Below are 24345 nucleotides of genomic sequence, written 5' to 3'. Positions count from 1 at the left end.
TGTTCCGTCTGTCCGTCCGTCTGTCCCGTCCTTCGCCTTCGTTCGTCCGTCCGTCTAGCTTTTACCGGCTACTTTTATATAGTTCTCCACCAATCACTTCTCCCCGTGGGTTCACTGGGCACTATCTGATAGGCCAGCAATTGCAGAGGGGGGGCATTAGCCTATCTCTGTGACTTCCTGTTTGCGGGACAAATCCCGCCTCCTGGCCCTCGGCCAGCTGCCATCTTGTGACCACCTAACATACACGTGGGATCGGCTGCTCCCCACACCTGGTCCAGGCGGAGGCCTGTTCTTTGGAAGAGTCCCATTTGATACTAAGGTGCAGACCTTAGTTTGGGACCTTTGGTGTGTATCCTCACTGATTTTCTCTGATTTACAAGTTAGTTAGGGAGTGGTGAACTATCCATATGGTTGGGAGAGGGTTATGATTCCAGTTTGATCAATTTTTACATTATTGCTATTACATACCACTTCTAGGATTTTGCATCTGATTGCTGAAGCAGTCCGTTTATCTCATTGCTTGAATAGGAACTTCCCTGATTACCAATGGAAATAAACATTTTTTTAAAAGTGTTTTATTTGCTATACATTTGAGAGGCAGAGAGACAGACAGACCTTCCGCTCCCAGGTTCACTCCTCGAATTCACCAAACACCTGGGATTTAGCCAGGAGGAAGCCCGGAGCAGGGAATGCCCCGGTTGGTGGCAGGTACCCAATGCTCCAGCATCTTGAGCCCTTACCTGCTGCCAATATGGGCCAGAAAGTTGATCAGAAGCCACAAGGGGAACCAAGCCAGGAACTCTCATGTGGTATTGCCAGCATCTTAAGACCTGCATCTGACATCTACTCCTCCTTTTAGATTTGTTTGACTCCCTGCCCGCTACCCCACCATTTAGTGCCTCCATTGCATTTTAACACATTCCTTCAAACTGAATTTTGTAGTCCCAGTGAATCGTTTGATTCCGAAACTCTGAGTTATACATAGGCCTTAAGGGGATTAAAGCTATTTTCCAACAAGCTCCGCTGATAGCAAAAAGAAACAGGGGCACAGCCGAAAAGCCAAAACAATGCTGCCTCGCTGCGATGCCTATTTGGTCCCTGATCAGGATGCTGCTGCTGTGTCAAGTGCTACATGACTATGAACAGTCATAAAGATCACATTCCGAGCCTGGCATACAGCACGTATGACCTGGAGCAAGAAATGTCTCACTCTGGGCTTCAGTTCCTGCAGGAGCTGGGCGGATCAAATAGGGTAAGGTAAGAGCTAGACCATATCAAAGAACTATCAAGATATTCCCTAAATTCTACAATATCATGAAATGACCTGGGGTCGTGTGGATTTAACCATAGTTTGGGGAAGTGAATACGGACCGGCACACTTAGGAGCTCTCAGAATTTGCAAATAAAAAATATAACATAAAATAAAAATACGAGGAAAAGTAGGCTTGTGGAACTGAGGAAGTAGGCAATGTCTTGTGTTTTGCGTTCGCAAATGCCCTTTTCCTGAATGTGAACGATTCCTCCTCTCTGGTCCAGCGTCTTCCTTCCATCACCCCCTTCCCGAGGGTTGGCAGAATTTTCCATCCGGATTTCTGTCTGCAGCTGTCAGGCACCTGCTGAGACTCCAGAGCTGCTTCCCCAGGGCGGGCTGTACGCGTCTGTACCGTCATTGGCTGCTGCCCCAGACCCGCCCACCCAGGCCTCAGCTCTGATTGGATGTCAGTGTCTCTCTGTTATGGCAGAGGTGGACAGCGGGGCTTCGCGATAGGACAATTGAGGCGGCGACGGGCGGCTCCCGCGCAGGAGTGGGGGACTGGCGGGCGGCGGGGCGGGACCGGGCGGGACTCCTCTCCGGGCGCACGCTCCGTGGGCGGGGAGGGCGGAGCTGCCGGTGTCAGTTGGTTCAAGTCTCCTGGCCTGAGGCGTCCTCTCGATCCCTCCCCTTCCCGGTGCCTCAAGCGGAAGGTGAGGGCCGACCTGGGCAGCGGAGGGGTCTCCCGGCTGGCGGCGGACTGACCGTGGCGGGGTCGGCCCCGCCGAGGGCCCGGAGGGCGGGGCGGGATGGCGGCGGCTCGGCCCCCCAGGGCCGGGGAGAGCGGCCTCGGGCCTGGGCGTTTGGTGGGCGGCTACGGCCTGGCTGTCCGCACACCCCCTGCACCACCTCTGCTTCTCGGCTTCCGAGCCGAGGGCGCCGAGGTTCCTTCGGGAAGCGGCCGCTCGCGAGCCGCGTCTTAGAGTGCTGCGGCTTTCCGGCCCTTTGCTCTTGGATCCGGGGCGGACGCCGGTTCCGCGCCCGCGCTCTGGAATGGGGACCGCGGAATGGGGCGTTCTGGTGGAATGGGACCTGCTGGGACCTGCAGGAGCCCTGATAGCAGGAGGAGGAAGATGATGTGGGGAGGGAGGCCAAGGAGCGGTGCACAGGGGCTAAAACAGCCTTCCAGGGGCAAGGTTGGCTTTTTCGTCGGTTCTGCCAGAGACCTACTGGAGGGTGAGGATTGGAGAAAGCAGGTGGCTTTCCTGCAAAGCAAGATTTTTGTTAGATAATAGGTCAGTTTCAGACTATGATGCAACAATATGAATAGCAGGAGCAGTTCAGATGGCCCCAGCACCAGGGGCCCCTAAACTACCCTGTGTATTCTGGTGCCTGTACTCATTGATTAATAAAAATGTAGCCAACCGCTCTGGGCACCCAGCTTCCGTTTAAATCCTCATTTGGCCCAACAGTTCCTTGCTCCAGTGGAATTTAAATCTCCCAGAGCAGGTCAAAGCAATGCTTGTATCTGTCTAAAATGAAAACACACTTTTTGTGAAGTTTGTCGCACTTGGAAGGGACTGGGATTTATCAGCAGTCAAAAACACGGAGGTAGTTTGACATCGAGGGTTGCGAATTGTCTGGCAGATTTTGATGAGGGCCACACCAAAGCTGCTTCCTTTGCATACCAGAAGAAGCAGGGACTGTGACATTAAATCCGGTCTCAACCTCTTAGGACAGACACTGTCGGTGAAACCCAGGCATCCCAAGATGGAGTGGATTTGGTGTCCACAAGTGCACGGTGCAATTGCCGGTGTGACTTTGATCCAGTAAGCTGTGTGAAGCCCTGGGGGATCAGTGTCCAAGGCTGTTTAGCAGTCTAAATGAAACCAGAGTAAGTTTAACAGAGTTTACTGGCTCACTAATAATGAGTGGATGGCAAGGGACGACAGTTAACTTCAGGTGGAGAAAAGTTGGGTAGTTGAAAGCAGACACGTTTTAATGAAAAGTCTCCAAAGTTAGTATATTTGTAATGGGATGGTCCAAACTGGGCCATTGTCTGTATACGGACTGTTGTTGGTTAACTCCATTCTGTAATCATTGCTAAAATCATTCTAATCGTTGGCATTGATTTGTAAAATTAGACAACTGGGTCAGAGAGTTTTCTGAAATTCTTTTTGTGGCCCTTCAAATTAAACCAAAAATCAGAGAATGAAAAGCTAACATTTGTTTATACCTACTGTGTACTAAGTACAGCTACACACATATTAAATGACTACAGCAAACCTGTGAGGTGTCCGTATTATGACTGTCCTCATGTTACACATGACCAGAGACCGAGGTGCTGGCTGGGCTCAGGGTTCCAGAGCTTGTAAGTAGTAGAGCTAGAATTTGGGCCCATATAATCTGAGTTCTTAATCACTCTGCGTTTAATCAAGCTGGATGTGAAAAAGAGTGATGTGGTGTTGTGAGGCACTGTAGGAGAAGGTAGTGTTGCCTTTGGGATGATGGTCTGTTTACACACTGGTTGGTGAATAGGGAAGAGATCACTTATTGTTAAGTGGCTAATGTCATTCTTCATGGTTTGCTTCCCTGATCCCATACCTTCTGCTTCTTGAATTTAAATTACTATTATCAAGGAAAAGTCAAGATGTGTTCCTTCAACAAAGTTAGGTATGGATAGCTATCAAACTTCACTGTAATTTTTAAAGAAAAATGTGTGAAGGTCTGACCTGAAGAATCTCAAAGAACTGGTACGTTTTGGAGTTAAGGCAGATTAGGCCAGGCAGAGCAGCCTCACTCAGCAGCCCCAGGTTCGGCTCAGCATTCCACACTAGATATGCCATGCCCTCTCTTCGTGTCAGAATTACATTTATGTCTAGAAGCAGGAGGAGCTGAAAATGAACTCTTAAGAGTGCCTTTGACATGGAGTTGGAGTGGTGTGATAGCAACTACAGATAAGTAGAATCTAGAGTTGAACCTCTCACTTTTGTATTAAGTGCCTCTTATGATGTAATGCTGAGCTCAGTGTGCTAATGGAGATGAGCAGTTTGAAGTCTGATCTTAATGTTGAAAGGAAATCCAGCACAAAAATACTTTAAAGAACTCAAGGAAACATTTGGTTCCACATATGAGATAAGTAAGATTGAACTAATACGCAGGCTTTGCGTTGCACATCCGCGCATGCAGTCTCACGTGCCCAGGAGTGGTGGTCTCTTAGGTTGTGAGTTGTTGCTATAACATCCTTGTGGCTCCTGCCCCCATCTCAGTCATGAACAAGCTTGTTAAGAATAATTTTTGCTGCTCCAGTAATCCTTCTCCTCTCTGCCTTACTGCTCCCCACCCCCCACTTTCACCTTTCTGGTGAAGCCACGCCATTTAAGTCATGCATCAACATTTTATTGTCTGGATTATATGTGGCTGAAAATTCAAAAACTGGCTTATTTTTTCTTACCTGCTACATTTATCAGTTTGTAACATTTGGTGGAAGACTTTTTGGTGTGATTTAACTAAACATAAGCAAAAGAAGAATAGCCCATCCTTATACTGTATTTGATTTCATAATCAGGTTGTTGATTTGATGATTACCTGTTGCTTTGACTTGCATGTTATATGATTCTTCTTAGCCATCTTCAAAATTGTTTTAGCTGTGTTCTTTAAAAGGCTGGAGAGTGGGATACATGAAGTAATTTAACATTATTCACCCAGGGCAATACCAAATGGCTGAGTACCCCTTACTTTGTGTTGGTCGTGGCCTTTGTCACTGCTTGGGCCTCCTTAGCCAGGTCAGTGGTTGGAATGGTATGAAAAATGAGAGTGACTGGTACCTGCTTAGAATTTTTTTCTCCTCAGGGAAGTGGCCAATCAGATTTTCAATGATAACACCTGTCCTCTTCACCTCCAGACATGTTAGTTAAATGGAGAAGAATAATTTGAAGTTGGTCTCCAACTACTGAAATAAACAATAATAAAAAAGAAATTTCAAAAAAGAGAACATAGTAATCGATCTATTTGGATTTATATAGATGTACTAATATATACTTTCTCTGAAGTGTAGAGAACCTGAGAATTAAAACCATGCGAAAAGGAGATGGGGGAGAACAGCTGTAAGTGGAAAGATGCTAGAAGATTTGGAAGTAGGTCTATTACGCATTTTGAAGCTAATTGTATATTATCTGTAGTTCGTTTACTTTTAAATAATGATACAAAAGCTTGTTTAATTTTTTTTGGATTCAGTAACTTTTACTGAAGAAGTTTATGCTTATGTGCACTGCGCATGTGCATGCTACGCTCTGAAATGTAGCCTGCATTAAATTACTTGAAGCTGTGAGGATCTGTGTAGGACACTCATCTCTGGATTGTGATGCTAGATCTAGGAGTAGATACGCTTGTTTAATAGGACCAGGTTCCACTGTTTAGCATATGGAGGCACAACACTTGTGCCTGGGGTATAGTAGATGTTCAATAAGTTGTTGATAGAGTAACAATACTGACAAGACAGGTCTAGGGCTCCTTCAGTCTAATTGTATTTGGCTAAGGTCTTTTTTCAATAATAGTCCGTAATAGGTTCAAATTAATACATTTGGAACACATTGAAGATGAAATGAGTGATAGTAGGATAGTGGAACTTGTTTCTGAGGCATCTTTTGTTCTAATAAAATGTTAATATTTAATTTCCTGTCTATGTCACAGCTAGTCTGTTTTGATTTAACCATAATTAGGTGACAAGTGGGAATTCTTAATTTATTCAGTATTAGTGTTTCATAAATGTAAACTTTGTTTTAAATTTTATGTAGAAAAGTTAAATCGTACATGTAAAATAATACTTTAATAATAAATGTTTTGAAAACATTTGTTTCCATTTCTACTATCATCCTTTATATGGGCTATTTTATTTTGCTATTTTTAAACCATATTTTAATATATTTTACATAATTTGCATCAGTAAATATATAATTTTGTTAAAGTTCTTTCATGTTGCTGTAGTCATCATGATTATTTTCAGCAGATATCTCCTTAGGAACTACTACAACTGTAATTTACCGTACTTTGAGGGGATCATTTTGTTGCTTCTAATTCGCAGTTATCCTTAGGCTAAATTTCTAGGAGTAATAAAATGCTCAGTAAAACAGGTTTAAATGTTTTTATGAATCTCTAGTGTTCTACTTTCCAGAATAAAATATGTATTTAAAGTTTGTGTCCAATATTTATGTGTTTTCTCATACCTCTTTGCTAGCATTATCTTGCTTTTCAAAATAATAAATAAATGTACAACAGGATTTAATATTATTTCTTTATCGAGTTCAACATTTTATTTTGTTAATTTAACACTAATCTTTGCAACCTGCTTGTATTCTTTGTCCATCACTTATCCAAGAGCATTTTATTCTTGGAAACAGTAATGTATGTAGAAAGGGTCTGGCAGGGTCACAGACTGTGACTACATAATCATCTTTTGAAAAGCACTCTGTGTGTGTCTACTTCTAACTTTTTCTTATTGTAGAACATTCATCAAGGATTTGGCATCCAAGGTCCAAACGTTTGTTATCCAAGATGATGAATGCTGACATGGATGGTAAGATCTCCTTTTTGTAGGGCTACTGGGGTTATGATGTCTCTGCTTATGAAGCGATAGAAAGCAGAGGGCTAGTGTTTAAAGACTTGGGGCTGGCTCCTTTACTTACTTATATCCCATCCAGTTTTAGAAAGGACCTAAGGCAGCTTCCATACCTTAACCGAGTGATGTTGACAGATCATTCGCCTTCACTTTCATGCCGCCTTTCACGTTCATCCCTACCATTGCAGGGTAGGGATAGACCATCACAGTAAAAGTCAGGGTCCTGTGTAAGTCAAGTTGGGTAATACATGTAAAGTGTTTGCAGGTTTAAGTACGACTCAGCATGAATGATAATTCTGTTAATAGTAAATGTGAACCTTTTCATTACAGCAGTGGATGCTGAAAATCAGGTGGAGCTGGAGGAAAAAACACGACTTATTAATCAAGTGTTGGAACTCCAACACACACTTGAAGGTTAGCTTGTATTTTCTTGAATGGCATCAGTTAATCGGAATTGTAGCCTTTTATGTTGCTAAATTGTGTTTGTTAGTGTGTACTTCTACAGCGTATTTGTATAAACTTCAGGTTACTTTGTGATAGGTGTTGTTTTCCTGCCTCCTTGGCTGGAAGCTTTGGCTGGTGCTTTGAAGAACTGATAGCATGTTTCACAAAGAAAGTCCATTGGCTTCCCAGGCTTCCCTCTTCAAGCGCTGACATAATGTTCTCTGTGTCAGAGCTCCTTTGAAGTCCCTGCAGCCTTGCTACCTGTATTCCAATAAAGCTTATAATTAACAAATATGCAATATTTGGGGTATACTTATACTAAATCGAGTTTTACTTTCCAAGTAAAAAAATAAAGTAAAAAAAAAAAAACAATTATTAACCTCAGAAACTAAAAGGGAGTTGATCTGTTATTTCCTCCCCATTTTTAAAATGTCTTGTGAAAATTAATACTATCTCCAAGTGTCTTTCAGTTAATTACATGGTTGTATTTTTATGGTTGCTTTTACATCAGATAAAATATCTTGTCCCATATAACCTTCAGTGGACTTCCTGTTTTATGGAGTTAATAAAAGCCACCATCTGTCTTCCACACTCTGCCTCATACAAGCAACCTCTGGCTATCCTGCCTCCCTGCCATTCTTTTGGCTTGCCAAGCATACTTCCACTCCAGGCCTTAGCAGTTGCTGTTGTCCCCTGCTTGGATTTTCCTCCCTCAACTGCATAGCTATATGGCTCATACTCTCACTTGTTTTAAGTCTCTAGTCACATTTCTCCCATCAAATAGTTAACCCTGAAAAGAGCTCAACCTTCTCATTGCTCTAGACCCACCTATGTGTGTGACATGCTATTATTATTATTTTTATTATTATTATTTTACTTTTTGTAGTTTTTTGGGGTTTTTGGTGCTTTTTTTATATATGATTTTTTTTATATTTAATAAAACCCAATACATCTCTTAAACATTGCTGGCAAACTATGGTTGTATGGTGACATGAAGCAGAATTTATGTTTTAAAAATGAAGTCTTTGTTTTTTTAAGCATTTGGAAAGTTACCTGCTTGACACAAATGCTGTTTACAAAGAATTTTTGCCTTAATATAGAATCTCTAAGGAGGACTGCAAATGGATTCACACTGCATCTGCTTTTACTTTACCTTCACTAAAGTAATCTGAAAACAAAATTTATGGACTGAATAAGTTTGTTTTGTAATATGTAGATGTTGTCATCAGTTTATTGATAATGGACATGTTTATTTTTTTACATAGATCTCTCTGCAAGAGTAGATGCAGTTAAGGAAGAAAATCTGAAGCTAAAATCAGAAAACCAAGTTCTTGGACAATATATAGAAAACCTCATGTCAGCTTCTAGTGTTTTTCAAACAACTGATACAAAAAGCAAAAGAAAGTAGGGGATTTATCCCTTCTGTTTCATGGAATTGCTGCTGAATTTTTCTTTAAAACTGATAGATTCCAAAAGTTACAGTACTTTTATTCATGGATTCACTATTTATGAAGATAATGTCAGCTATAGGCAAAATTAACTACTTAACTCAAGACTTCCACAAGTTCATGTATTATGTTAGTCTATGAAAATGTGCACATGTATTGTAGAGACTTTATAATTAGAATTGCATATATTTATGACACTTAAGGATGAATGTTTTATCAAATTTAACTTGATTTATAGGCTTAGTGCTGTCTTGTATTATAGGCTTAGTGAGATATACAAGAAAGACCCGCCATGTTGTGAAGTGACCAAAACCGTGTCTTGAATGCACAGCTTTATGTCCCTGTCCACCATGTTGTGCCTCTTCCTTCCCACTCCCTTTCCCAAAGAAAAGTTTCACATGTGTAGAAAGTCATTTTGTTAATCATCTATGACAGTAATCTGAATCCTAACTGTTGAAACTTAACCAAAACACAGTACTGTCTCAGCTAGGGCTTGTCATTTGTGACATTTAGTAAATAAGATAGGATTGCTGGTTTCTCTTAATTCAAAACAGATAGAGGCTTTAAAAAAAAAAAAGCATTTTTCTTTGAAAGTGAATTGTCAAGATTACTAAAACTTCCTTTTGTACAAGATAGTCCAGTTGGTATCTGTAAAGATAGGAATTCTAGTCAGATGTGGTTAAAAATAGAAAATCTTGAAGAAAAATAAAATAGGGTGTAAAAACACTACGTAAACAGTAGTGAAACAACTCCAAATGTCTTCACTCCCGATCTGTGTTATGTCTGTTACAGAGTAGATATTTTTGGGACTGTATACGAAGTTGGATTGTTTAACCTTACATAAGCTACCACTGGAAGAGAACAATTACACAGAGTTTGGTCTGAAGGTTTATTGCTAGTACCCAGCAGATCAACCACAACATTCCTTGAGTGCGTTAGTATTATAATCATGAATACAAAGGGAGACTGTTATGCGTGTACTAACTGATGACCTTGCTCTGTGTTTCATCCTACTTGTTCTCCCAGAGTTTTTTGTAAGCTTAACTTGGTTTACAGGAGTCATTATCATTTAACAATTTTTTTTAAATTTAGTTTGTAGATTGTTTGGTAAGGGAATAATGTCAGAAGTAATAAAATGTTCTAGGAAAAGAGATCAACTAATATGGTTTATGATTATTAGATTTTGTTAATCATGGAATAATACTGTGTGTTAGTGTAAGATTTGATAACATCAGCTGTATGAATATATTGCATATATTTTGCATCCCTTTTGTGAACTAATGGCAGATATTTAAATTGTGTTGCAATTCTGCTTTGTGTTTAATAAAAAGCTGTTTCAGAGATTGTGTGTTTTGGTACAGTTGCTTTAAGAAGCAGAAGACGATGATTTAATTGCCTCTTAGGTATGTGGCATGTTCACTATTTCATTTTATGTGAAAGGCAGTGGGGGTATGGGTGAGGAAGGGAGATTGAGAAAAATTTTTATCTGCTGGTTCACTTTCTAAATGCCTGTAACAGCCAGCAATGAGGCCAGCAGCTCAGGATTCAATCTAGGCCTCCCATGTGGGTGTCAGGAGCCCCAAAACTTGAATCATTACTTTCTGTCTCCCAAGGGTGTCAGCAGGAAGCTGGATTGGAAGTGGAGCTAGGAATCAAAACTAGGTGCTCTAAAAGGGGATGCAGGCCCTAAGCACATGCAAAAGACAGATTTTCTAAAATAAGGATTTATTTTAGAATTTTTCAGCTTTAATCAATGTAACAGCGATGACAGAGCTATAATAATACATTGTAGTCAACTGTATAATGTATTCATAATTATATTAACAGTTGCTTGTCATGTATTTAGTCTCAGTTGAAAATATCCCCACGTCTTACAAAGAATGTGTATTGTACTCACTTGACAAACCCGTGAGAAGACATGTTAGGTGACAACACTTGTCAGCTCTCCCCTTGCTTGTCTTCTCCCAAATCACCCTCCCTCACCCACGCATCTGGTGTGCAGTGGATGGCCTCTACACGCATACTCTCCATCAGACTTGCCTCATCTGGGCTGAGATCAATGGTAGTTTTAGTACTACAGCTGCTCACAGCTGTCACACTGTGGAAATGTATGGGAAGTCTATACTCTGGGATGACATTACCAGACTTTATGTAGATTACCATCATGTTTCAATAAATCATCCATCTGGGTCCTGCTAGATGGAAGTTAAAACATCTAGTCAAAATTGGAAAGAGAACCAAAATTCTGATTATAGATGCTTAGAGTGTAATATATTTATGTTTTACTCTTTGGAAAGTTTTCACTGAATACCAAAACACTTCTGGATTGGAATTCTAGTTTTTATGATATATTATATGTATATTGCTAATGGTTTATTTTAACATGTTAGCAGTTCCATCCTGTGTCTTCCACACATGGACTGACCCTTCAAGAAGACCACTCGTTCTATATACATGTCATCTTCCTGGTGGAATGATCAGTGGAAGCCAGACTATCTAAATATAGAAAATGAAGTGACTTCTAGCCTGGTCAAGTTAGGAAAAACTCTAAAGAGGCACACTGAAATAAAGAAAGGCAAACTATGCTTATTTTTCTCCTTTATTAGAGAAAACAGTAACATGTAAGTCATTGTAAACAATAAAGTCAGATTAATGTAGTAAAAGTAAAAACAACCACCTGGTTTTTAATATGTTACTCATGAGAATTTAAAATTTTTGCTCAGCTTATGAGCCATGGTACCTTTACAAGGTAGATACGCAAGAGCTAGTAGCAACTTTGCAAAACAGAATGTTTGCAAGTATTTTGGTTGTTCAAATTGTATCACTGCAAACTCATGAGATTTAATGAAATTTTAAAAATTCATCTATGACCAAGAAAGTATAAGTATTTTCATTAATCTTCAGGAAAGATATTTACATACAAGACAGCTGGCAGACATGACCATTTGCACAAAATCAAGGAAAGCTCTATCTCCTGACGTAGCAGTTCACTTTCAGAGACATTCTTATCCACTGTAATTCAGTGTAATTCCCTTGGACTTCCAAATGTAAGGCAAGATAGGGCGCCCTGCAAGATGTGTTAATATTTAAGAAAATATAAAGGAGGACTAACTGTGTATTAAGGTTGTCCACCACCAAATTATTGTAGTTCAGAACAGAGCAGTGGAGTAAAGCACTTGTTATTATTCTGTTTCACTCTCTGAGATAAGGAGCAAATGGTAGTATTGGCTATCGTTGGCTTCCTTTAGTAAAAGCACAAGCCAGAAACCAGTTTTTCCTTATAGACAAGTTTTAAATGTACCCACTTGCCCAGAAGTGAGATGTGTACGTGAAGGAATGTAGACACTTAGTAGCAAAGTAGTTCTGAGATTCAAAAATCTGAGATTTCCAAATCTCTACATCATTTCTCAGGCACAGAGGATCTTAAATATTTGAAATGAAGCAACACTCTAAAGTGATTCAATGACTTGTGGCAACTGCTTTAGAAAGAGAGTCACAGGAATAGTTGATCCTATCCATGTGTGAGGGCACTTTGAAGCCAGGTAACAGATTCAAGATAGAAGTGAAGTGGTTAGAGAAAAAGCAAGATGAAAATACAAAGTATGATGAATTGGTATCAGCCAGCAGACCCTCTTAACAGTAAAACACTTCAGCCTCCCCAAGAATAATTTTTTTTTAAAAAGAAGATATATTTAAACTGTATTCTCAAAATCAGTGTACTCACAAGCAATTCTATGACTGGAGTAAGCTACTCTATAAAGCTTGAAATGAAAAATCTGTACACTATTTTGTTTTTTGCAAAGACTATAGTTTTTGTGTTTAAGATATGTTGCAATATTATTCAGTGATTTTTGTGAATGACACTTAAAGGTCTGTTTTGTTCCCTTGTCAACCAAAGCACTTCAAAGGAGTCTTTAAGTGACTGGATCATAATTTGACACAAACCAAAGTAATGCGGTCACTCACAACACTTCCAATTGTTGACAGAATCACACAACTATACAAAAGAGTTTATTGCAATGGAGTTCTGTACAACAGAACACACTTTTAAAAAATTATTATCGAATGACCAGTTATATTGTGGCATAGGCATTTCAGTGGAAATTCCAATAACTGATGCTTTCACTAGCAGTAAAACTGCTACATATTATTTTGCTGTGTACAAACTAAAACTATCTCCAAACTATGAAAACTTTTAACTGCAGTGTAACATGCTGCTTTTATTCTATTTGCATAGGCCAGGTAACTTAAAAGTTACTGTTATTTTTCCCCCTGGAAAGACTAAAATATCACAAAGAATAACATTGCTAGATAGTACAAAAGGGATGTTGAGAACAGTGCAAGGCCAGCTGTGGCACACTGATTTCCGACGCCAGAACTGTGTTGGAACTGCAGACACTTGACCTGAGCTAGTCCTTCCGAACTCTTCTTTTGCGTACTGACCTTCCTGGCCCGTCTCCAGGTCCTGTGCTCTCATCTGCTTCTTTCATCTAGAAAAAGGGATCGTGAACATTTTAGTTGTGGTGTAACAGGTAATTCCTTACTCTCTAAAATACGTATTCAGCTGATCAAAAGTTATCTACAGGCCTTCATTTCAAGCTCCTTATCTGAAATGTATACATAAACTGATGCTTTCATTTGTTCACCTTTGACATTTTGACTAACTTGCTTATCAAACATTGTGACAATACTAAGAACTCCATTCCGAATTTTGTTGTACGACTTATAACTTCCTCCTAATGGTCACAATTGATGGTTCTATGATACTTTTACTGTGGGAAAATAAACACTAACTCTTCATTACAATTCTACAAGCAACTGGTTATGGAGAGACACTCCCAGAATGTAATGGCATTCAGTGCCTCTGACAAACTAGGAAAGAATGGAAAAGGAAGGATCTGGTGATTACAGTTGAGTTTTTCATTCCTTTAATTATGACCCTTGCAGAATAAATGTTTGTATATAAGTGAAATGAAACAATGACCATTTAAGACTCCACCCTGGAAAGAAGGATCACCCGAATACAGATATTCATGCGTGTAGTAACCCAGCATGCCGCTGTAACGATGTACAAGACCAGTGACCACGTGTGTATATTGAATAAGCTTTAGAAAACATGTGAAATACAATTGTGGATATTTTCAGATAGACAAAAACTATCACAGGCCAGGCAGAACAAAACCAAAGTAAAGTGTTAGGGTACTGATCAGAGAGCAAGACTGCAAAGCTCTAAAGCCTGGGGAAGTGGAGAACAAAGGTGTTTGGGTTACACTGGATAAAATAGGAGAACTGTGCTTTCTTAAAAAAAAAAAAATATTTACACACACACAGAATGAGAATCTTCCATCTACTGGTTTACCTAAGTCAGGAGCCAGGAACTCAATCTCCATTTCCTACACATGTGGCTGGGCCCCAAGTACCCGAGCCAGCATCAGCCTTCTAGGTACAGTGCCAGGACACTGGATCAGAAATGGAGGCAGGACTTGATCCCAGGCTTTCCCATAAGGGATGCTGGTGTGCCAAGGGGAGCTTAACCTGCATGCCCCAATGCCTACCTCTTACTGGATGACTTCTGATTCCCTAAAAACTGACTAAAAAATGATATTGTACAAAGTTATTTTATAAAGACACAGAAATGGGGGAACATACAAAGTTTATAGGGGAAAAACTCTAGTTTCTTAAAGATTTGAGAAAAATATTGTATATATTTCTGATAAGTGGTACTCAACTACCCAATTGTTAGATTTGCTGACCACCAGGGAAAGAATGATTCAGCCGAATATATAAAAATAATTTAGATGGCCTTTATTTCGGGGAACCAGTCACGGGCTTCCCTTCCCTGTGCAACAGACAGACGTGAAGCAGAGGGATACAGAGGAATAAGAGTACCAGGAAGAGACGTGCAGGGGCCTTTTAAACTCCCCTTGATACGGAAGCTGAAACAGGTCGCCTCGGCACTTATTTGGTGGGAGGGTTATGGGTTTGTGGCCCTCATTGGTGCAACAGTGGTTTCACAGCCTGTCCGAATTCCACGTCTGTTGTTGGGTTGGAGGCAAACTCTGCCCTCCAGTTACCGTGGTAACCATCACCAATAAGTGAAATATTTCAAAACATGACATTCTTAATTGAGAAAGTAAGAATCTTTTTACGCTAGCTATAAACTGTATTGTGATAATGAAGGTTACATTTAAATATCCAAATGATCTGTTTATACCTTTCAACAAAATATTTTAATGATGGTTTTACTTTTCACACATGATATTCTTTTTTTATAAATATTTTTTTTTAGATTTATTCACTTTATTACAGTCAGATATACAGAGAGGAGGATGGACAGAGAGGAAGATCTTCCATCCGATGATTCACTCCCCAAGTGAGCCGCAACGGGCGGATGCTGAGCCAATCCGAAGCCGGGAACCTGGAACCTCCTCCAGGTCTCCCACGTGGGTGCAGGGTCCCAAGTCCTTGGGCTGTCCTCGACTGCTTTCCCAGGCCACAAGCAGGGAGCCAGATGGGAAGTGGAGCTGCCGGGATTAGAACCGGCGCCCATATGGGATCCCAGGGCTTTCAAGGCGAGGACTTTAGCCGCTAGGCCACGCCGCCGGGCCCCACACATGATATTCTAATGTCGACTTACTTTATTACTGTTCATTTGGCAAAAAGGTAATGCTTAGGATTTTTTTTTTGCCTTCTTTGTGGATATGTTTTAAAATCAATAAAGAGGCTCTTATGAAAGCCCAGAGAAATAGGGCAAAACTGTCACAAACCAGACTGTTGCCTTACTGCAGGATGTTTTATGGGTGACACCTGTGTGTGGAATCCGGATGACTTGCTGTTGAGGAGCTGCTTACCTCATCCTCAGATCCAGACTTATTTGACTTATTGCCTTCCTCTTGCCCTTCTACGATTTCGAGTTCTTCTTCACTCTTTTCCCCAAGTTCACCTTCCTCTTCTAGAATACAAATTCATTGAGTTAGAACTCTTCTACTGGATCATAATTTGACACAAACCAAAGAAACGCGGCCACTCACAACACCTCTTCTACTGAAAAACAGGATTTTTTTTAAAGTCATTTGAGAGACACACAAAGACAGACTAGCTCTCCCAACAGGAGGCTCACTTCCCAAATGCTGCAAGTGACTGGGACTGGGCTGGGGCTGAAGCTGGGAGCTGGAGGTGGGAATCTAATCATCATGGCCACTCCTCAGGGTCCATGTTGGCAGGAATCAGGAACCAGGGACTGGGAATTCAAGTCATGCACTCCGGTATCCTGGATACTCCATGTCCCAGCTACCAGGCTAAATCCTCACCCAAAGGAAATGCATTTACATCTCAATGTTTAAAAGTAATTTCTATTCAAAAAATTTAAAGGTGATTTACAAATATTATCACATTTAAGAATAGACTTTGGTATTTATTTCTGTATGTGATATTAAAACTAAGGAATAATCATTTTCCCTATCTTAGAAATTCTTGCCTTCACGTTTGATGATCTTTTATTTTTCAGTAGGCTGTTTGCCGGACACTGTCATATGGTTTTCTGTTTGGATCCATTTAGCCAAAACTCCAGCTCTATCACCATCATTACCAAAAGTTTGGGCACACCCTGGGACCTTCTTATATACAGTGAAAGTTATATCCCACTAACTCTATTTTTTTCCCCATGTATCTCTACATCCACAATATGGGGACTACATGAGTATGGGCAACTACCTTCTGTAAATAAGGAGGTCACTTTGATACTGCAATACTCCAGTGTAGCTATATATACAGTGCCCTCTAAGTAAGCCTGGCTAAGACATCAATAGACTAAATCCTAACAATTTAGAAAGATGAGGCTCTTAAAATTTTTGTTGATAGCCCCAGTCTGTAGTCCTGAGGAACAGTGGTTTTTCTACTTCTTAAATTCTCTGTTTAAGAGGAGGGTTAAGGTTCTGATTATTAAAAAAACTGAAAATGTCATTGTAAAAATTAAAAATAAGAGGGAGGGAGGCAGAAATGAGGGAGGAAGAAGTAGGATCGGAAGCATTGTTATGCTCTTGAAACTGTATATTAAATGTGAAATTTGTTTCCTTTCTGTAAAGTTTTTAAAGTTTCTACTTATAGATTTGTTTTTAACATACATTAATACACACATATATGCATACATTTATATATATATGTGAATGAATACATATGTAAATGTAAGTATATAAAAATATTAGGGTACTGGAAATGTAATTAAAAGATGAGATTATTACGGTGCAACAATTTGAAATTCATGCATACGAGAGATCTTCATAAAGACCAAAGGAATGTGTATTATGGAAAAACTGCACCTTATATATTTTTGGAGAGAATTCTTATTTGTAAGTCACCGGTTTCACCTAAGACCAAGTCAAAGTACATTTTTTTAAGGGCTCAATGTAGACTTTGGGCTGGAACACCTGAAATTTCAATAGTTACATGTTTCGCTAGATGTGCTTGAGGGTTTCTCAACTGACAGCCACCCAAACCCCTCAGCTGGTCTTTTCTAACACCTTCCAGAGTTTGGTATAGAGTGAGAAGGGAGCATATGATTCAGTAAAAGGTTCAAGGAATTATTTAAGAATAAATAATCTGATAATAAAACCCTCTGGAAGACTTGGTGTTGATTTCATTCTGCAGTTACCTGCCTTGTATCTATCTGTTCCTCCCCTTTGGGGCTTAAGATGGATCCTTCCACCTCAACTTCCACACCCTCAGAGGCAAGAGGAGTTCTTGCCAAAGGCTGCAGCTAATGAAATTCATGACTGCCAGGCTCCCAAGCCACTTTAGTCTTTCTTCTTAGAGGACAGAGGCTGTAAACAAGCGGCTGCTCTGAGGGCTCTCTGTCCGCTGGTCACAGACAGGAATTCGTGCCTCCATCTGACAACCAGCACTTGCAACAGCTAGTTATTTCAAGATAATATGCTGTTGTCGTAAGCTTTGCCCAGGGTCTTTATAAATTGTTCTCATCATCTCACCTTTTTCAGGAATTTCACCATCAGCTGGCTTTTTTTCCTCTTCTGAGTCTACTGGTTTATCCCGGGCAGCTTTCTCTTCCTTCACTTCTTCCTCCTTCACTTCTTGCTCCTTCACTTCTTGCTCCAGGGCCCCCTTTGTCTGGGACTTACATATGTCAGTTTTTTTATACTCTGCATCTTCGTATTTTTTCTGTGGTAGTTTAAAGTAAGCTGTTTTTATTCTAAGAACAGTATTTTATATGAAGCCCCACCACACTTGTTTTTCCCTCTGGCAACAACTGACCTACCAGTGAAAACTTACAGGAGACTCTGTTGTTTTTTCAGAATCAGTTGTTTAAATCACAGAGCTCCTGAACACCACGAAATTTAAAAACAGCATATGGAAGGAAATCCATTTTCCTTACCGTAATGACTTTCTTTGGCCAACAAAATGAAGTGAGTAATATGATTGGCAGCCCCGCTGTCACAAAATAAATGAGCCAAAGCCATGGGCGCTCCTGTGCAGCTGCCATTAACTGTTTAAGGACTCCAGGCTATAAAACAGTTAAGCACACAAACACAATTCAGATTTTACAGACCTTGAATGGGAAATAAAGCACTTATTTTACAAAGATTTTATATTAAGGGGTGATGAACTTGTTAGCAAATTTTCCACCTTGCATATGTAAATTCTAATTACATTGTTAGCCTCCCTGAGTAAGAGTTTGTAGAAGGTGTTACTATGGAAATGGAAACTTCTAACCCACCAGCAACAATAATGGGATTTGAAATACTTGAATGTGTAACTCAGGAGAGAAGTACTTTTTATAGGTTTATTATCTAGTTCAATGAGAAGTACATAACTTTCTGATACCCTTCTGTGCTTTCAAAGGACTTGTGTTTCTTCTTTTATTTATAAAGAAACTTCACACATGAACTTCAGTGAGGAGAATTTTTCCCTCATTTAAAATTAAGGACCATCAACTATTTACTTGAAAGAGCTTCACAATGAGAGTTCCTCTTTCCTAAGTCTTTGGGTGGCTTTTGCTAGTATCTAAAGGAATGCAATATAAGTTTCCAAGTTTTCTTTACAGTAACTGACTTTAAGGATATAATGTGCTGAAATATTTGGCTTAACCATTTCTAATCAGTCTTAAGATCGGAGGGGTGGGGAAGGGGTGGGAGAGAGGACTGGAACAAACTGAATGCTGTTAAATATTTAAATCCTGTGCATTTCTCTAAATATAAACTTATTAAAGTGAATAAAAAATAATATTTTGTTTACCACTGCCACTTAGCTTAAGTTGGGAAAACGACAAATGAACCAGGTGAACCCTCTCCTACTATCAACAAATAGGCATTAAATTCCCTTAAAGATAAGCATATATAGTTCGTTGCACAGTTTATAATGGAGTTAAAATATAGTAAGACTAAATATTGTCTAAATAAATTAATTCAAGTGCATTTCCTTGGCATCTGATAATTACTGCACATTTATTTACCTTTGAAGGGGCCATTTATATAACTTATGCCAAGAGCCAAATTCTGTTTATTTTTTTTATTTATTTATTAATTTCATTGCATTATGTGACACATTTTTTTATGCACTGGAATTCCCCCCGCCCCTCCCCAAACCCAAATTCTGTTTATTACTAAACATAGTTCCATTACTACTTCTATAGATAATATCATACCTCATTAGCATTTGCTACCATTATTTTCAATCCCCAACCATCTGCAGCCCAGCGATCTGCTATTTCTTTTTCTGAACAGATAATAAAATTATCAAAGTAGATATCAGAGGTCATAGACCAAAGCTCTAAACCAAGAGCACAGAAGGAAGTGAGAAGAAATGGATGATCATCTTCAAAATAATCTGGATTAGGAATTTTTTGAGGGCTCCAGATTCCCTGGGAGAAGAAAACATAATTGAAAGTGTTTTCAGTTATAATAACTTCATTATAAATATTGCTCAGTTAATAGCTGCTATTAAAATGAAATTAGCAATGTTAACGGTACAAGATGAAAAGTGCCACTGATTCTAATTGGCAATTCACTAGGAAAAAAAAAAATCTTTGTCTTTTTTATGCGATGTCCTTGATGAGTAATACTGACTTTTAAAGTTTGACCCCCCCCCCCAAAAAAAAGACCAGGTAGAAATTCAGTCTCCACACAGATAAGCAGTACTTGAATTTCACAGGGTGAAATTTTAGACAAATTTCTTAAATGCAATAGTTATTCAAGAAAAGATGCCCCAAATCTGATAGATGGTTGTTAAGTAAAAAAAAAAAAAAAATGGAGTGACTGCCTTTACTATCTATCTGTGATAGCCATAATTCATCATGACTGGACCTCAGAACAATTATTCAACATAAAACTTTCATTAGTTCTTAACTGATTAAACTGTTCATCAAATGGATTCAACAATGCGATCACTGAATCACTCTGCCCTGATGTGTGTTTATTCTGTCCCCGACATTATGCCAGGTGCTAGGGACTTAGTGATCACCAAGATAGACATGGCTCCTGTATTATGGAACTTAATGAGGGAAATAAAACAGTTATCACAAAAAAATAACCTTTGATAAATGCTACAAAGAAAAATATATTTGATTCATATTGGGAAAAAAAATCACAATTGTATTGCTGCTTAAAAGCAAACAGCACATTAACCACAGACGATAATTACTAAAATGTAGAATATGAATCGTCATGATCAGAACTCATTTCTTAGGTTTACTTCTAATACAGAACTTTAAAGTATCAACTGGATTAATGATTAGAGATACATCTTCAGTTCTTTTGCTAAGAAAATGAAAGGATGCTTAATTATTTTTTTAATCAAAACATGACTTTTAAATTATTTTCAGAAGGACAGAGAGACAGAGATCTTCCATCTACCGTATTCACTTCCCAAATGCCTGCAACAAGCAGGATTGGGCCAGACTGATGAGGCCAGGAGGCAGGGACTCCACTCAGGTCTCCCACGTGGATAACAAGCATCCAACCACGTAAGCCATTACAGTTGCCTCCCAGCATGTGCACTAACAGGAAGCTGGCAGTAGCTAGGACTTGAAGCAGGTATTTGAATGTGCAATGCAGTCAACCCAAGCAGCAGACATCGCTGCCCATTGCAAATGAGTTTTTTTTTTTCTTTCTGCCCCTCGGGTGACTCTTGTGAACCCCTCCCTGGGATAGTGCATAAAAGATAGCATTTCACACCACTTCCTCAGGTTTTTCCTTCCTTGGATTCCCTCTCCTGTCACTATGGTGGATCTTTCTCTTTCTCAGATTTCCTTGGTTCTTTCCTTCCTTGCAGCCCCCTTCAGTCACTAGGGCGGGAGCCTTTTCCCCTTTTTCCTAAACAAATCCTGCTTTGTAAACTACAGTTGTCTGCATGAAAATTCTTCCTTAATGTGTGACAAGAAACAAGGTTGCTGCTATGTTTTGCTTTGATTTCCCTGCAACAATAGAAAAAAAAATCCCACCCTCTAAATTTTACTAAGGAATTGGAACAAGTGGCTGTTACCTGGTAGTTAGGATTATCTATCATTGGAGGTCTCCATTTGCCTTTGTATTTTGGGTTATCTATCATGGGAGGCTTCCACTCACCACACCCAATCCGACACGCTGGGTTAGAAATATGAGGTGCCTCCCATTCTCCATCCATATCTTCATTCCTTACAATGTCAGAAGAAAGCAAACATAGGGTCTCTTGTCAGGTACATGCACTGGTAATAAACAAGCAGGTAAGAAACATTAGAAGCTGACATTGCAGGTGAAGGCGGCTTACCAGTCATCTGGCTTTTTAGCATCAGGATTTGGAATAAATCTTGGTTCTTTATCAAGCCAACCCTCAGGTTTAGTAGCACTTGAGTCTTCTATTTGGGCAGGTTCATTTTCATCCCTGTAAAAATATAGACTAATTATTCATCAGTTTAAATGCACAAATTGCACAACTCGTAAGGCATCATAAAAGTATTTCACATTCATCTGTCTTGTTCCCACTACCTTACTTTACTGCTCTTCCATCTAACTCTTCTGCTAACTTACCAATTTTTGTTATATTTTCTTTTGTGCTATATGCATACATGCATATTTTTTTTTCATAAAATGATGGTATTCTGTAAGTAGTACATTCGACTTTGCTTTAGTTACTTAAAAACTTTAGTCATTCATCAGCAAATATCCCACCATGTTTAACCTTACTAAGAAATTGGAATAAGTGGCAATTGGAATAAGTGCTTAGAATTTTTTTTTTTTTATCACTGCAGGTCTCCACACACCTTTGTATTTAGGTTACGTTTGCTTACTGTGTGTCGAAGACTGTTGTAGATGCTCTCTGTTACATACATGTACATACATACTAAATACAGACCACCTGCTGCTGCTCTCACAGGTGCACTAGCACCCAGCTGGATTATAAATAGAGCACATGGCTCACCCCACTCGACCCCAGTGTTGGTCCTATGGAGCATTTCTGTTAGTACTGTATAAATCAGATTCTCTTAACAGTCTTTGCCAGCCAGAATGAGGTTGTTCTAGGCAGCTTCTCTGATTTATGGGTAAACCAACATGAAGCAGTATCAGAAGGTGCACAGAGAACAATGAAGGCCGGGAGACCTGGGAATGCTGTGCCAAGAGTCACTGTCTATTCGTTGCTTCTGCATCCAGACTGCTCCTCCTACCTGGCTCAGCTTACCTATGACACTCTCTGTCTGGAACAATCACATCTTCTCTACTAATCGCTATTTCTCTTTAGCACTTTCAGTTTTCCAGGAACCAGTAATTAAGATTAAAGTGTCGGTTTTGATTCATGAATTTTCCCCAACAACAGCACTGGAAGTAGTTTTTAAAATGCACGTATTTCAAAACACAATGAAATTTAAAAATTTTAAAACCAGATGCAAAGAAGTACAAAATCTAGTTTAGGAAAGCATTTCATGTAAAACAGCCAAAATAAGTAGCTCATTGTTAAAAGTTTCATTGGTTATGACTTTTACTTATTTTATGTTTTATCACTTAATTATGCCAACTAAGACTGTGACACTGGAATCTCTGCTTACCAATCTTCTGGTTTGACTGCAGAAGGGTCTGGGATTTTCGCCCTTTCATCCCATTCCTCGGGTTTTTTGTCATTGGGATCGTCAATTTCCTTGGGGGGATTGATGGGAGGAATCACGTCCTCCAGCAGGCTTCCTTTGTTGACAACTATTTGGTCAATCAGTACTTCAAATGTGTCATCTGGATTCATCACTAAAGACCAAATTGAATATATCACACTTAGAATTGTGATTGAAATTTTAAAGATAATCCTTTAAACAATAAAGCAATTATAAACTTCATGGGTAATACTTTCTCTGAACCAGAGAATAAGCAATGTGCTAAATCAAAATATGCTGAAATCACTCAATATAATAATTCCTAAAATAATGGTAAAATTAGGGAAAAAAATTTTTTTTCTAACAAAGTGCAGATATGTCTCAAAACGGGAAAGGAAGGGGAGTGTTTGGGGTGGAAGAGAAAGGAAAGGAAGAATTCTGACTCTGGCTGTGTCTGGGACTCATAACCAGCTTTGCTTTCATAGTTCTAGAACACAGTTCAGTGCTCTCAGCAGTGAACTGGAAGCTATCTCAAATTTCAAAGTTGTAAATACATTATAAAGAGTAACTTTTTCCTGATTCACCCGAAAGTTAATTGGCGATCTCAAACATGTCACCTGACTGTTTTGGTAATTATTTTCTACAAACAACAACGCTGGTCAACATAGCACCAACCCAGCCACCAAAATAAACAAATTAACTTTGATACACTCCCATACTTTTCAAGAAATCGATAAAGATTCATTGTTACTTCACATTCAGTGGCTTCTATACTGTGGGGTGCAGTTACCTTAAGGGTGATTTAAACTATTTGAGCTCACACTTATCAGCTACATTACCACTTATATTTTAGCCCGGTCAAAGTCCCTTAGCCAAAAATGTTATCGAGGACTCCCTGAGCCTTTGAAACACCAAAATAAAAGATCTCTTTTACTCTTCTGTGAATTTGGAGGTCACTGAATAAGACGGGTGTTTGGAGAAAGGGACGGAGGAAGGGAGCTGCCCCATATTGCTCCTGGTCAGCCAGCCAGTAGGAACTGCCGGCACAGGGCAGCCTCATGCTGCCTTCCTACCACCTTCTGAAGCAACAGCTCAGAAGCAGTAACTGTCTAAAGGTTTCAGTCACAACAAGGCCAGCTCATTTTGTATCAAAACTAGCTCACTCAGAATAAATCAAACTGTTAAAGCAACCCCATGCTCAGTATTTTCTCCTCTATCTCCTCTTCTACTTACACTTGAGGGCACACAACTACACTATGAAAAAGCAGCGTGGGAAATACCAAGATTAAAGCAGAGCTAAATGTAAGATCTTAAAAGCAGAAATGTACAAGATTATTCTGATTTCGGTAAAAGGCATTTCTGGAGGAAATTTTTGAAAAGACAGCTTTCTCATTCTATTTTGTAACAAACAAATTTGTTTTGAAAGCATAGTAAAAAAAAGAAGTATATGACAAATAGGAATATATGAAAATAATAATCTTTGCAAAGAATGTTTCCATTTAGAAAACTGCATTCAAAG

General features: G+C 39.4%; 2 protein-coding genes across 3 annotated transcripts in view; one reads left to right on the top strand and one right to left on the bottom strand.

Annotated features, from left to right (window-relative positions):
- The window catches only part of CLGN (calmegin), a 291118-nt gene that overhangs the window by 235007 nt on the left and 31766 nt on the right, over positions 1-24345 (bottom strand). For both annotated transcript variants that reach the window (XM_004588145.3, XM_012927847.2), the window contains exons 8-15: positions 22791-22980; positions 21518-21631; positions 21254-21404; positions 19419-19634; positions 18150-18278; positions 17746-17935; positions 15613-15713; positions 13149-13251 (exon numbers count right to left, since the gene is read on the bottom strand). In XM_004588145.3, the coding sequence (XP_004588202.2) occupies positions 13171-13251; positions 15613-15713; positions 17746-17935; positions 18150-18278; positions 19419-19634; positions 21254-21404; positions 21518-21631; positions 22791-22980 (1172 nt within the window). In that variant the 3' untranslated portion in view covers positions 13149-13170. The remainder of the gene's footprint in view (positions 1-13148; positions 13252-15612; positions 15714-17745; positions 17936-18149; positions 18279-19418; positions 19635-21253; positions 21405-21517; positions 21632-22790; positions 22981-24345) is intronic.
- On the top strand, positions 5017-8748 carry SCOC (short coiled-coil protein). The gene is made up of 4 exons (XM_058666836.1): positions 5017-5037; positions 6756-6827; positions 7200-7283; positions 8579-8748. Exons 2-4 carry the CDS (start codon positions 6806-6808, stop codon positions 8719-8721), a joined length of 249 nt encoding a protein of 82 aa, XP_058522819.1. The 5' UTR covers positions 5017-5037; positions 6756-6805; the 3' UTR covers positions 8722-8748.

The sequence above is a fragment of the Ochotona princeps genome, chromosome 7 (genome assembly GCF_030435755.1).
Source record: "Ochotona princeps isolate mOchPri1 chromosome 7, mOchPri1.hap1, whole genome shotgun sequence".
In the NCBI taxonomy this organism is placed as follows: Eukaryota; Metazoa; Chordata; class Mammalia; order Lagomorpha; family Ochotonidae; genus Ochotona; species Ochotona princeps.
Note: the sequence above shows the minus strand (reverse complement) of the source record. Positions and strands in the feature narration are given on the sequence as shown.

Excerpts from the sequence above, each read along its gene's own strand:
- SCOC (XM_058666836.1), top strand. The coding sequence starts at position 6,806 with ATGATGAATGCTGACATGGATG. Across the intron at positions 6,828-7,199 it reads GATGAATGCTGACATGGATG|CAGTGGATGCTGAAAATCAG; the intron begins GTAAGATCTCCT and ends TTTTCATTACAG. Across the intron at positions 7,284-8,578 it reads ACTCCAACACACACTTGAAG|ATCTCTCTGCAAGAGTAGAT; the intron begins GTTAGCTTGTAT and ends TTTTTTACATAG.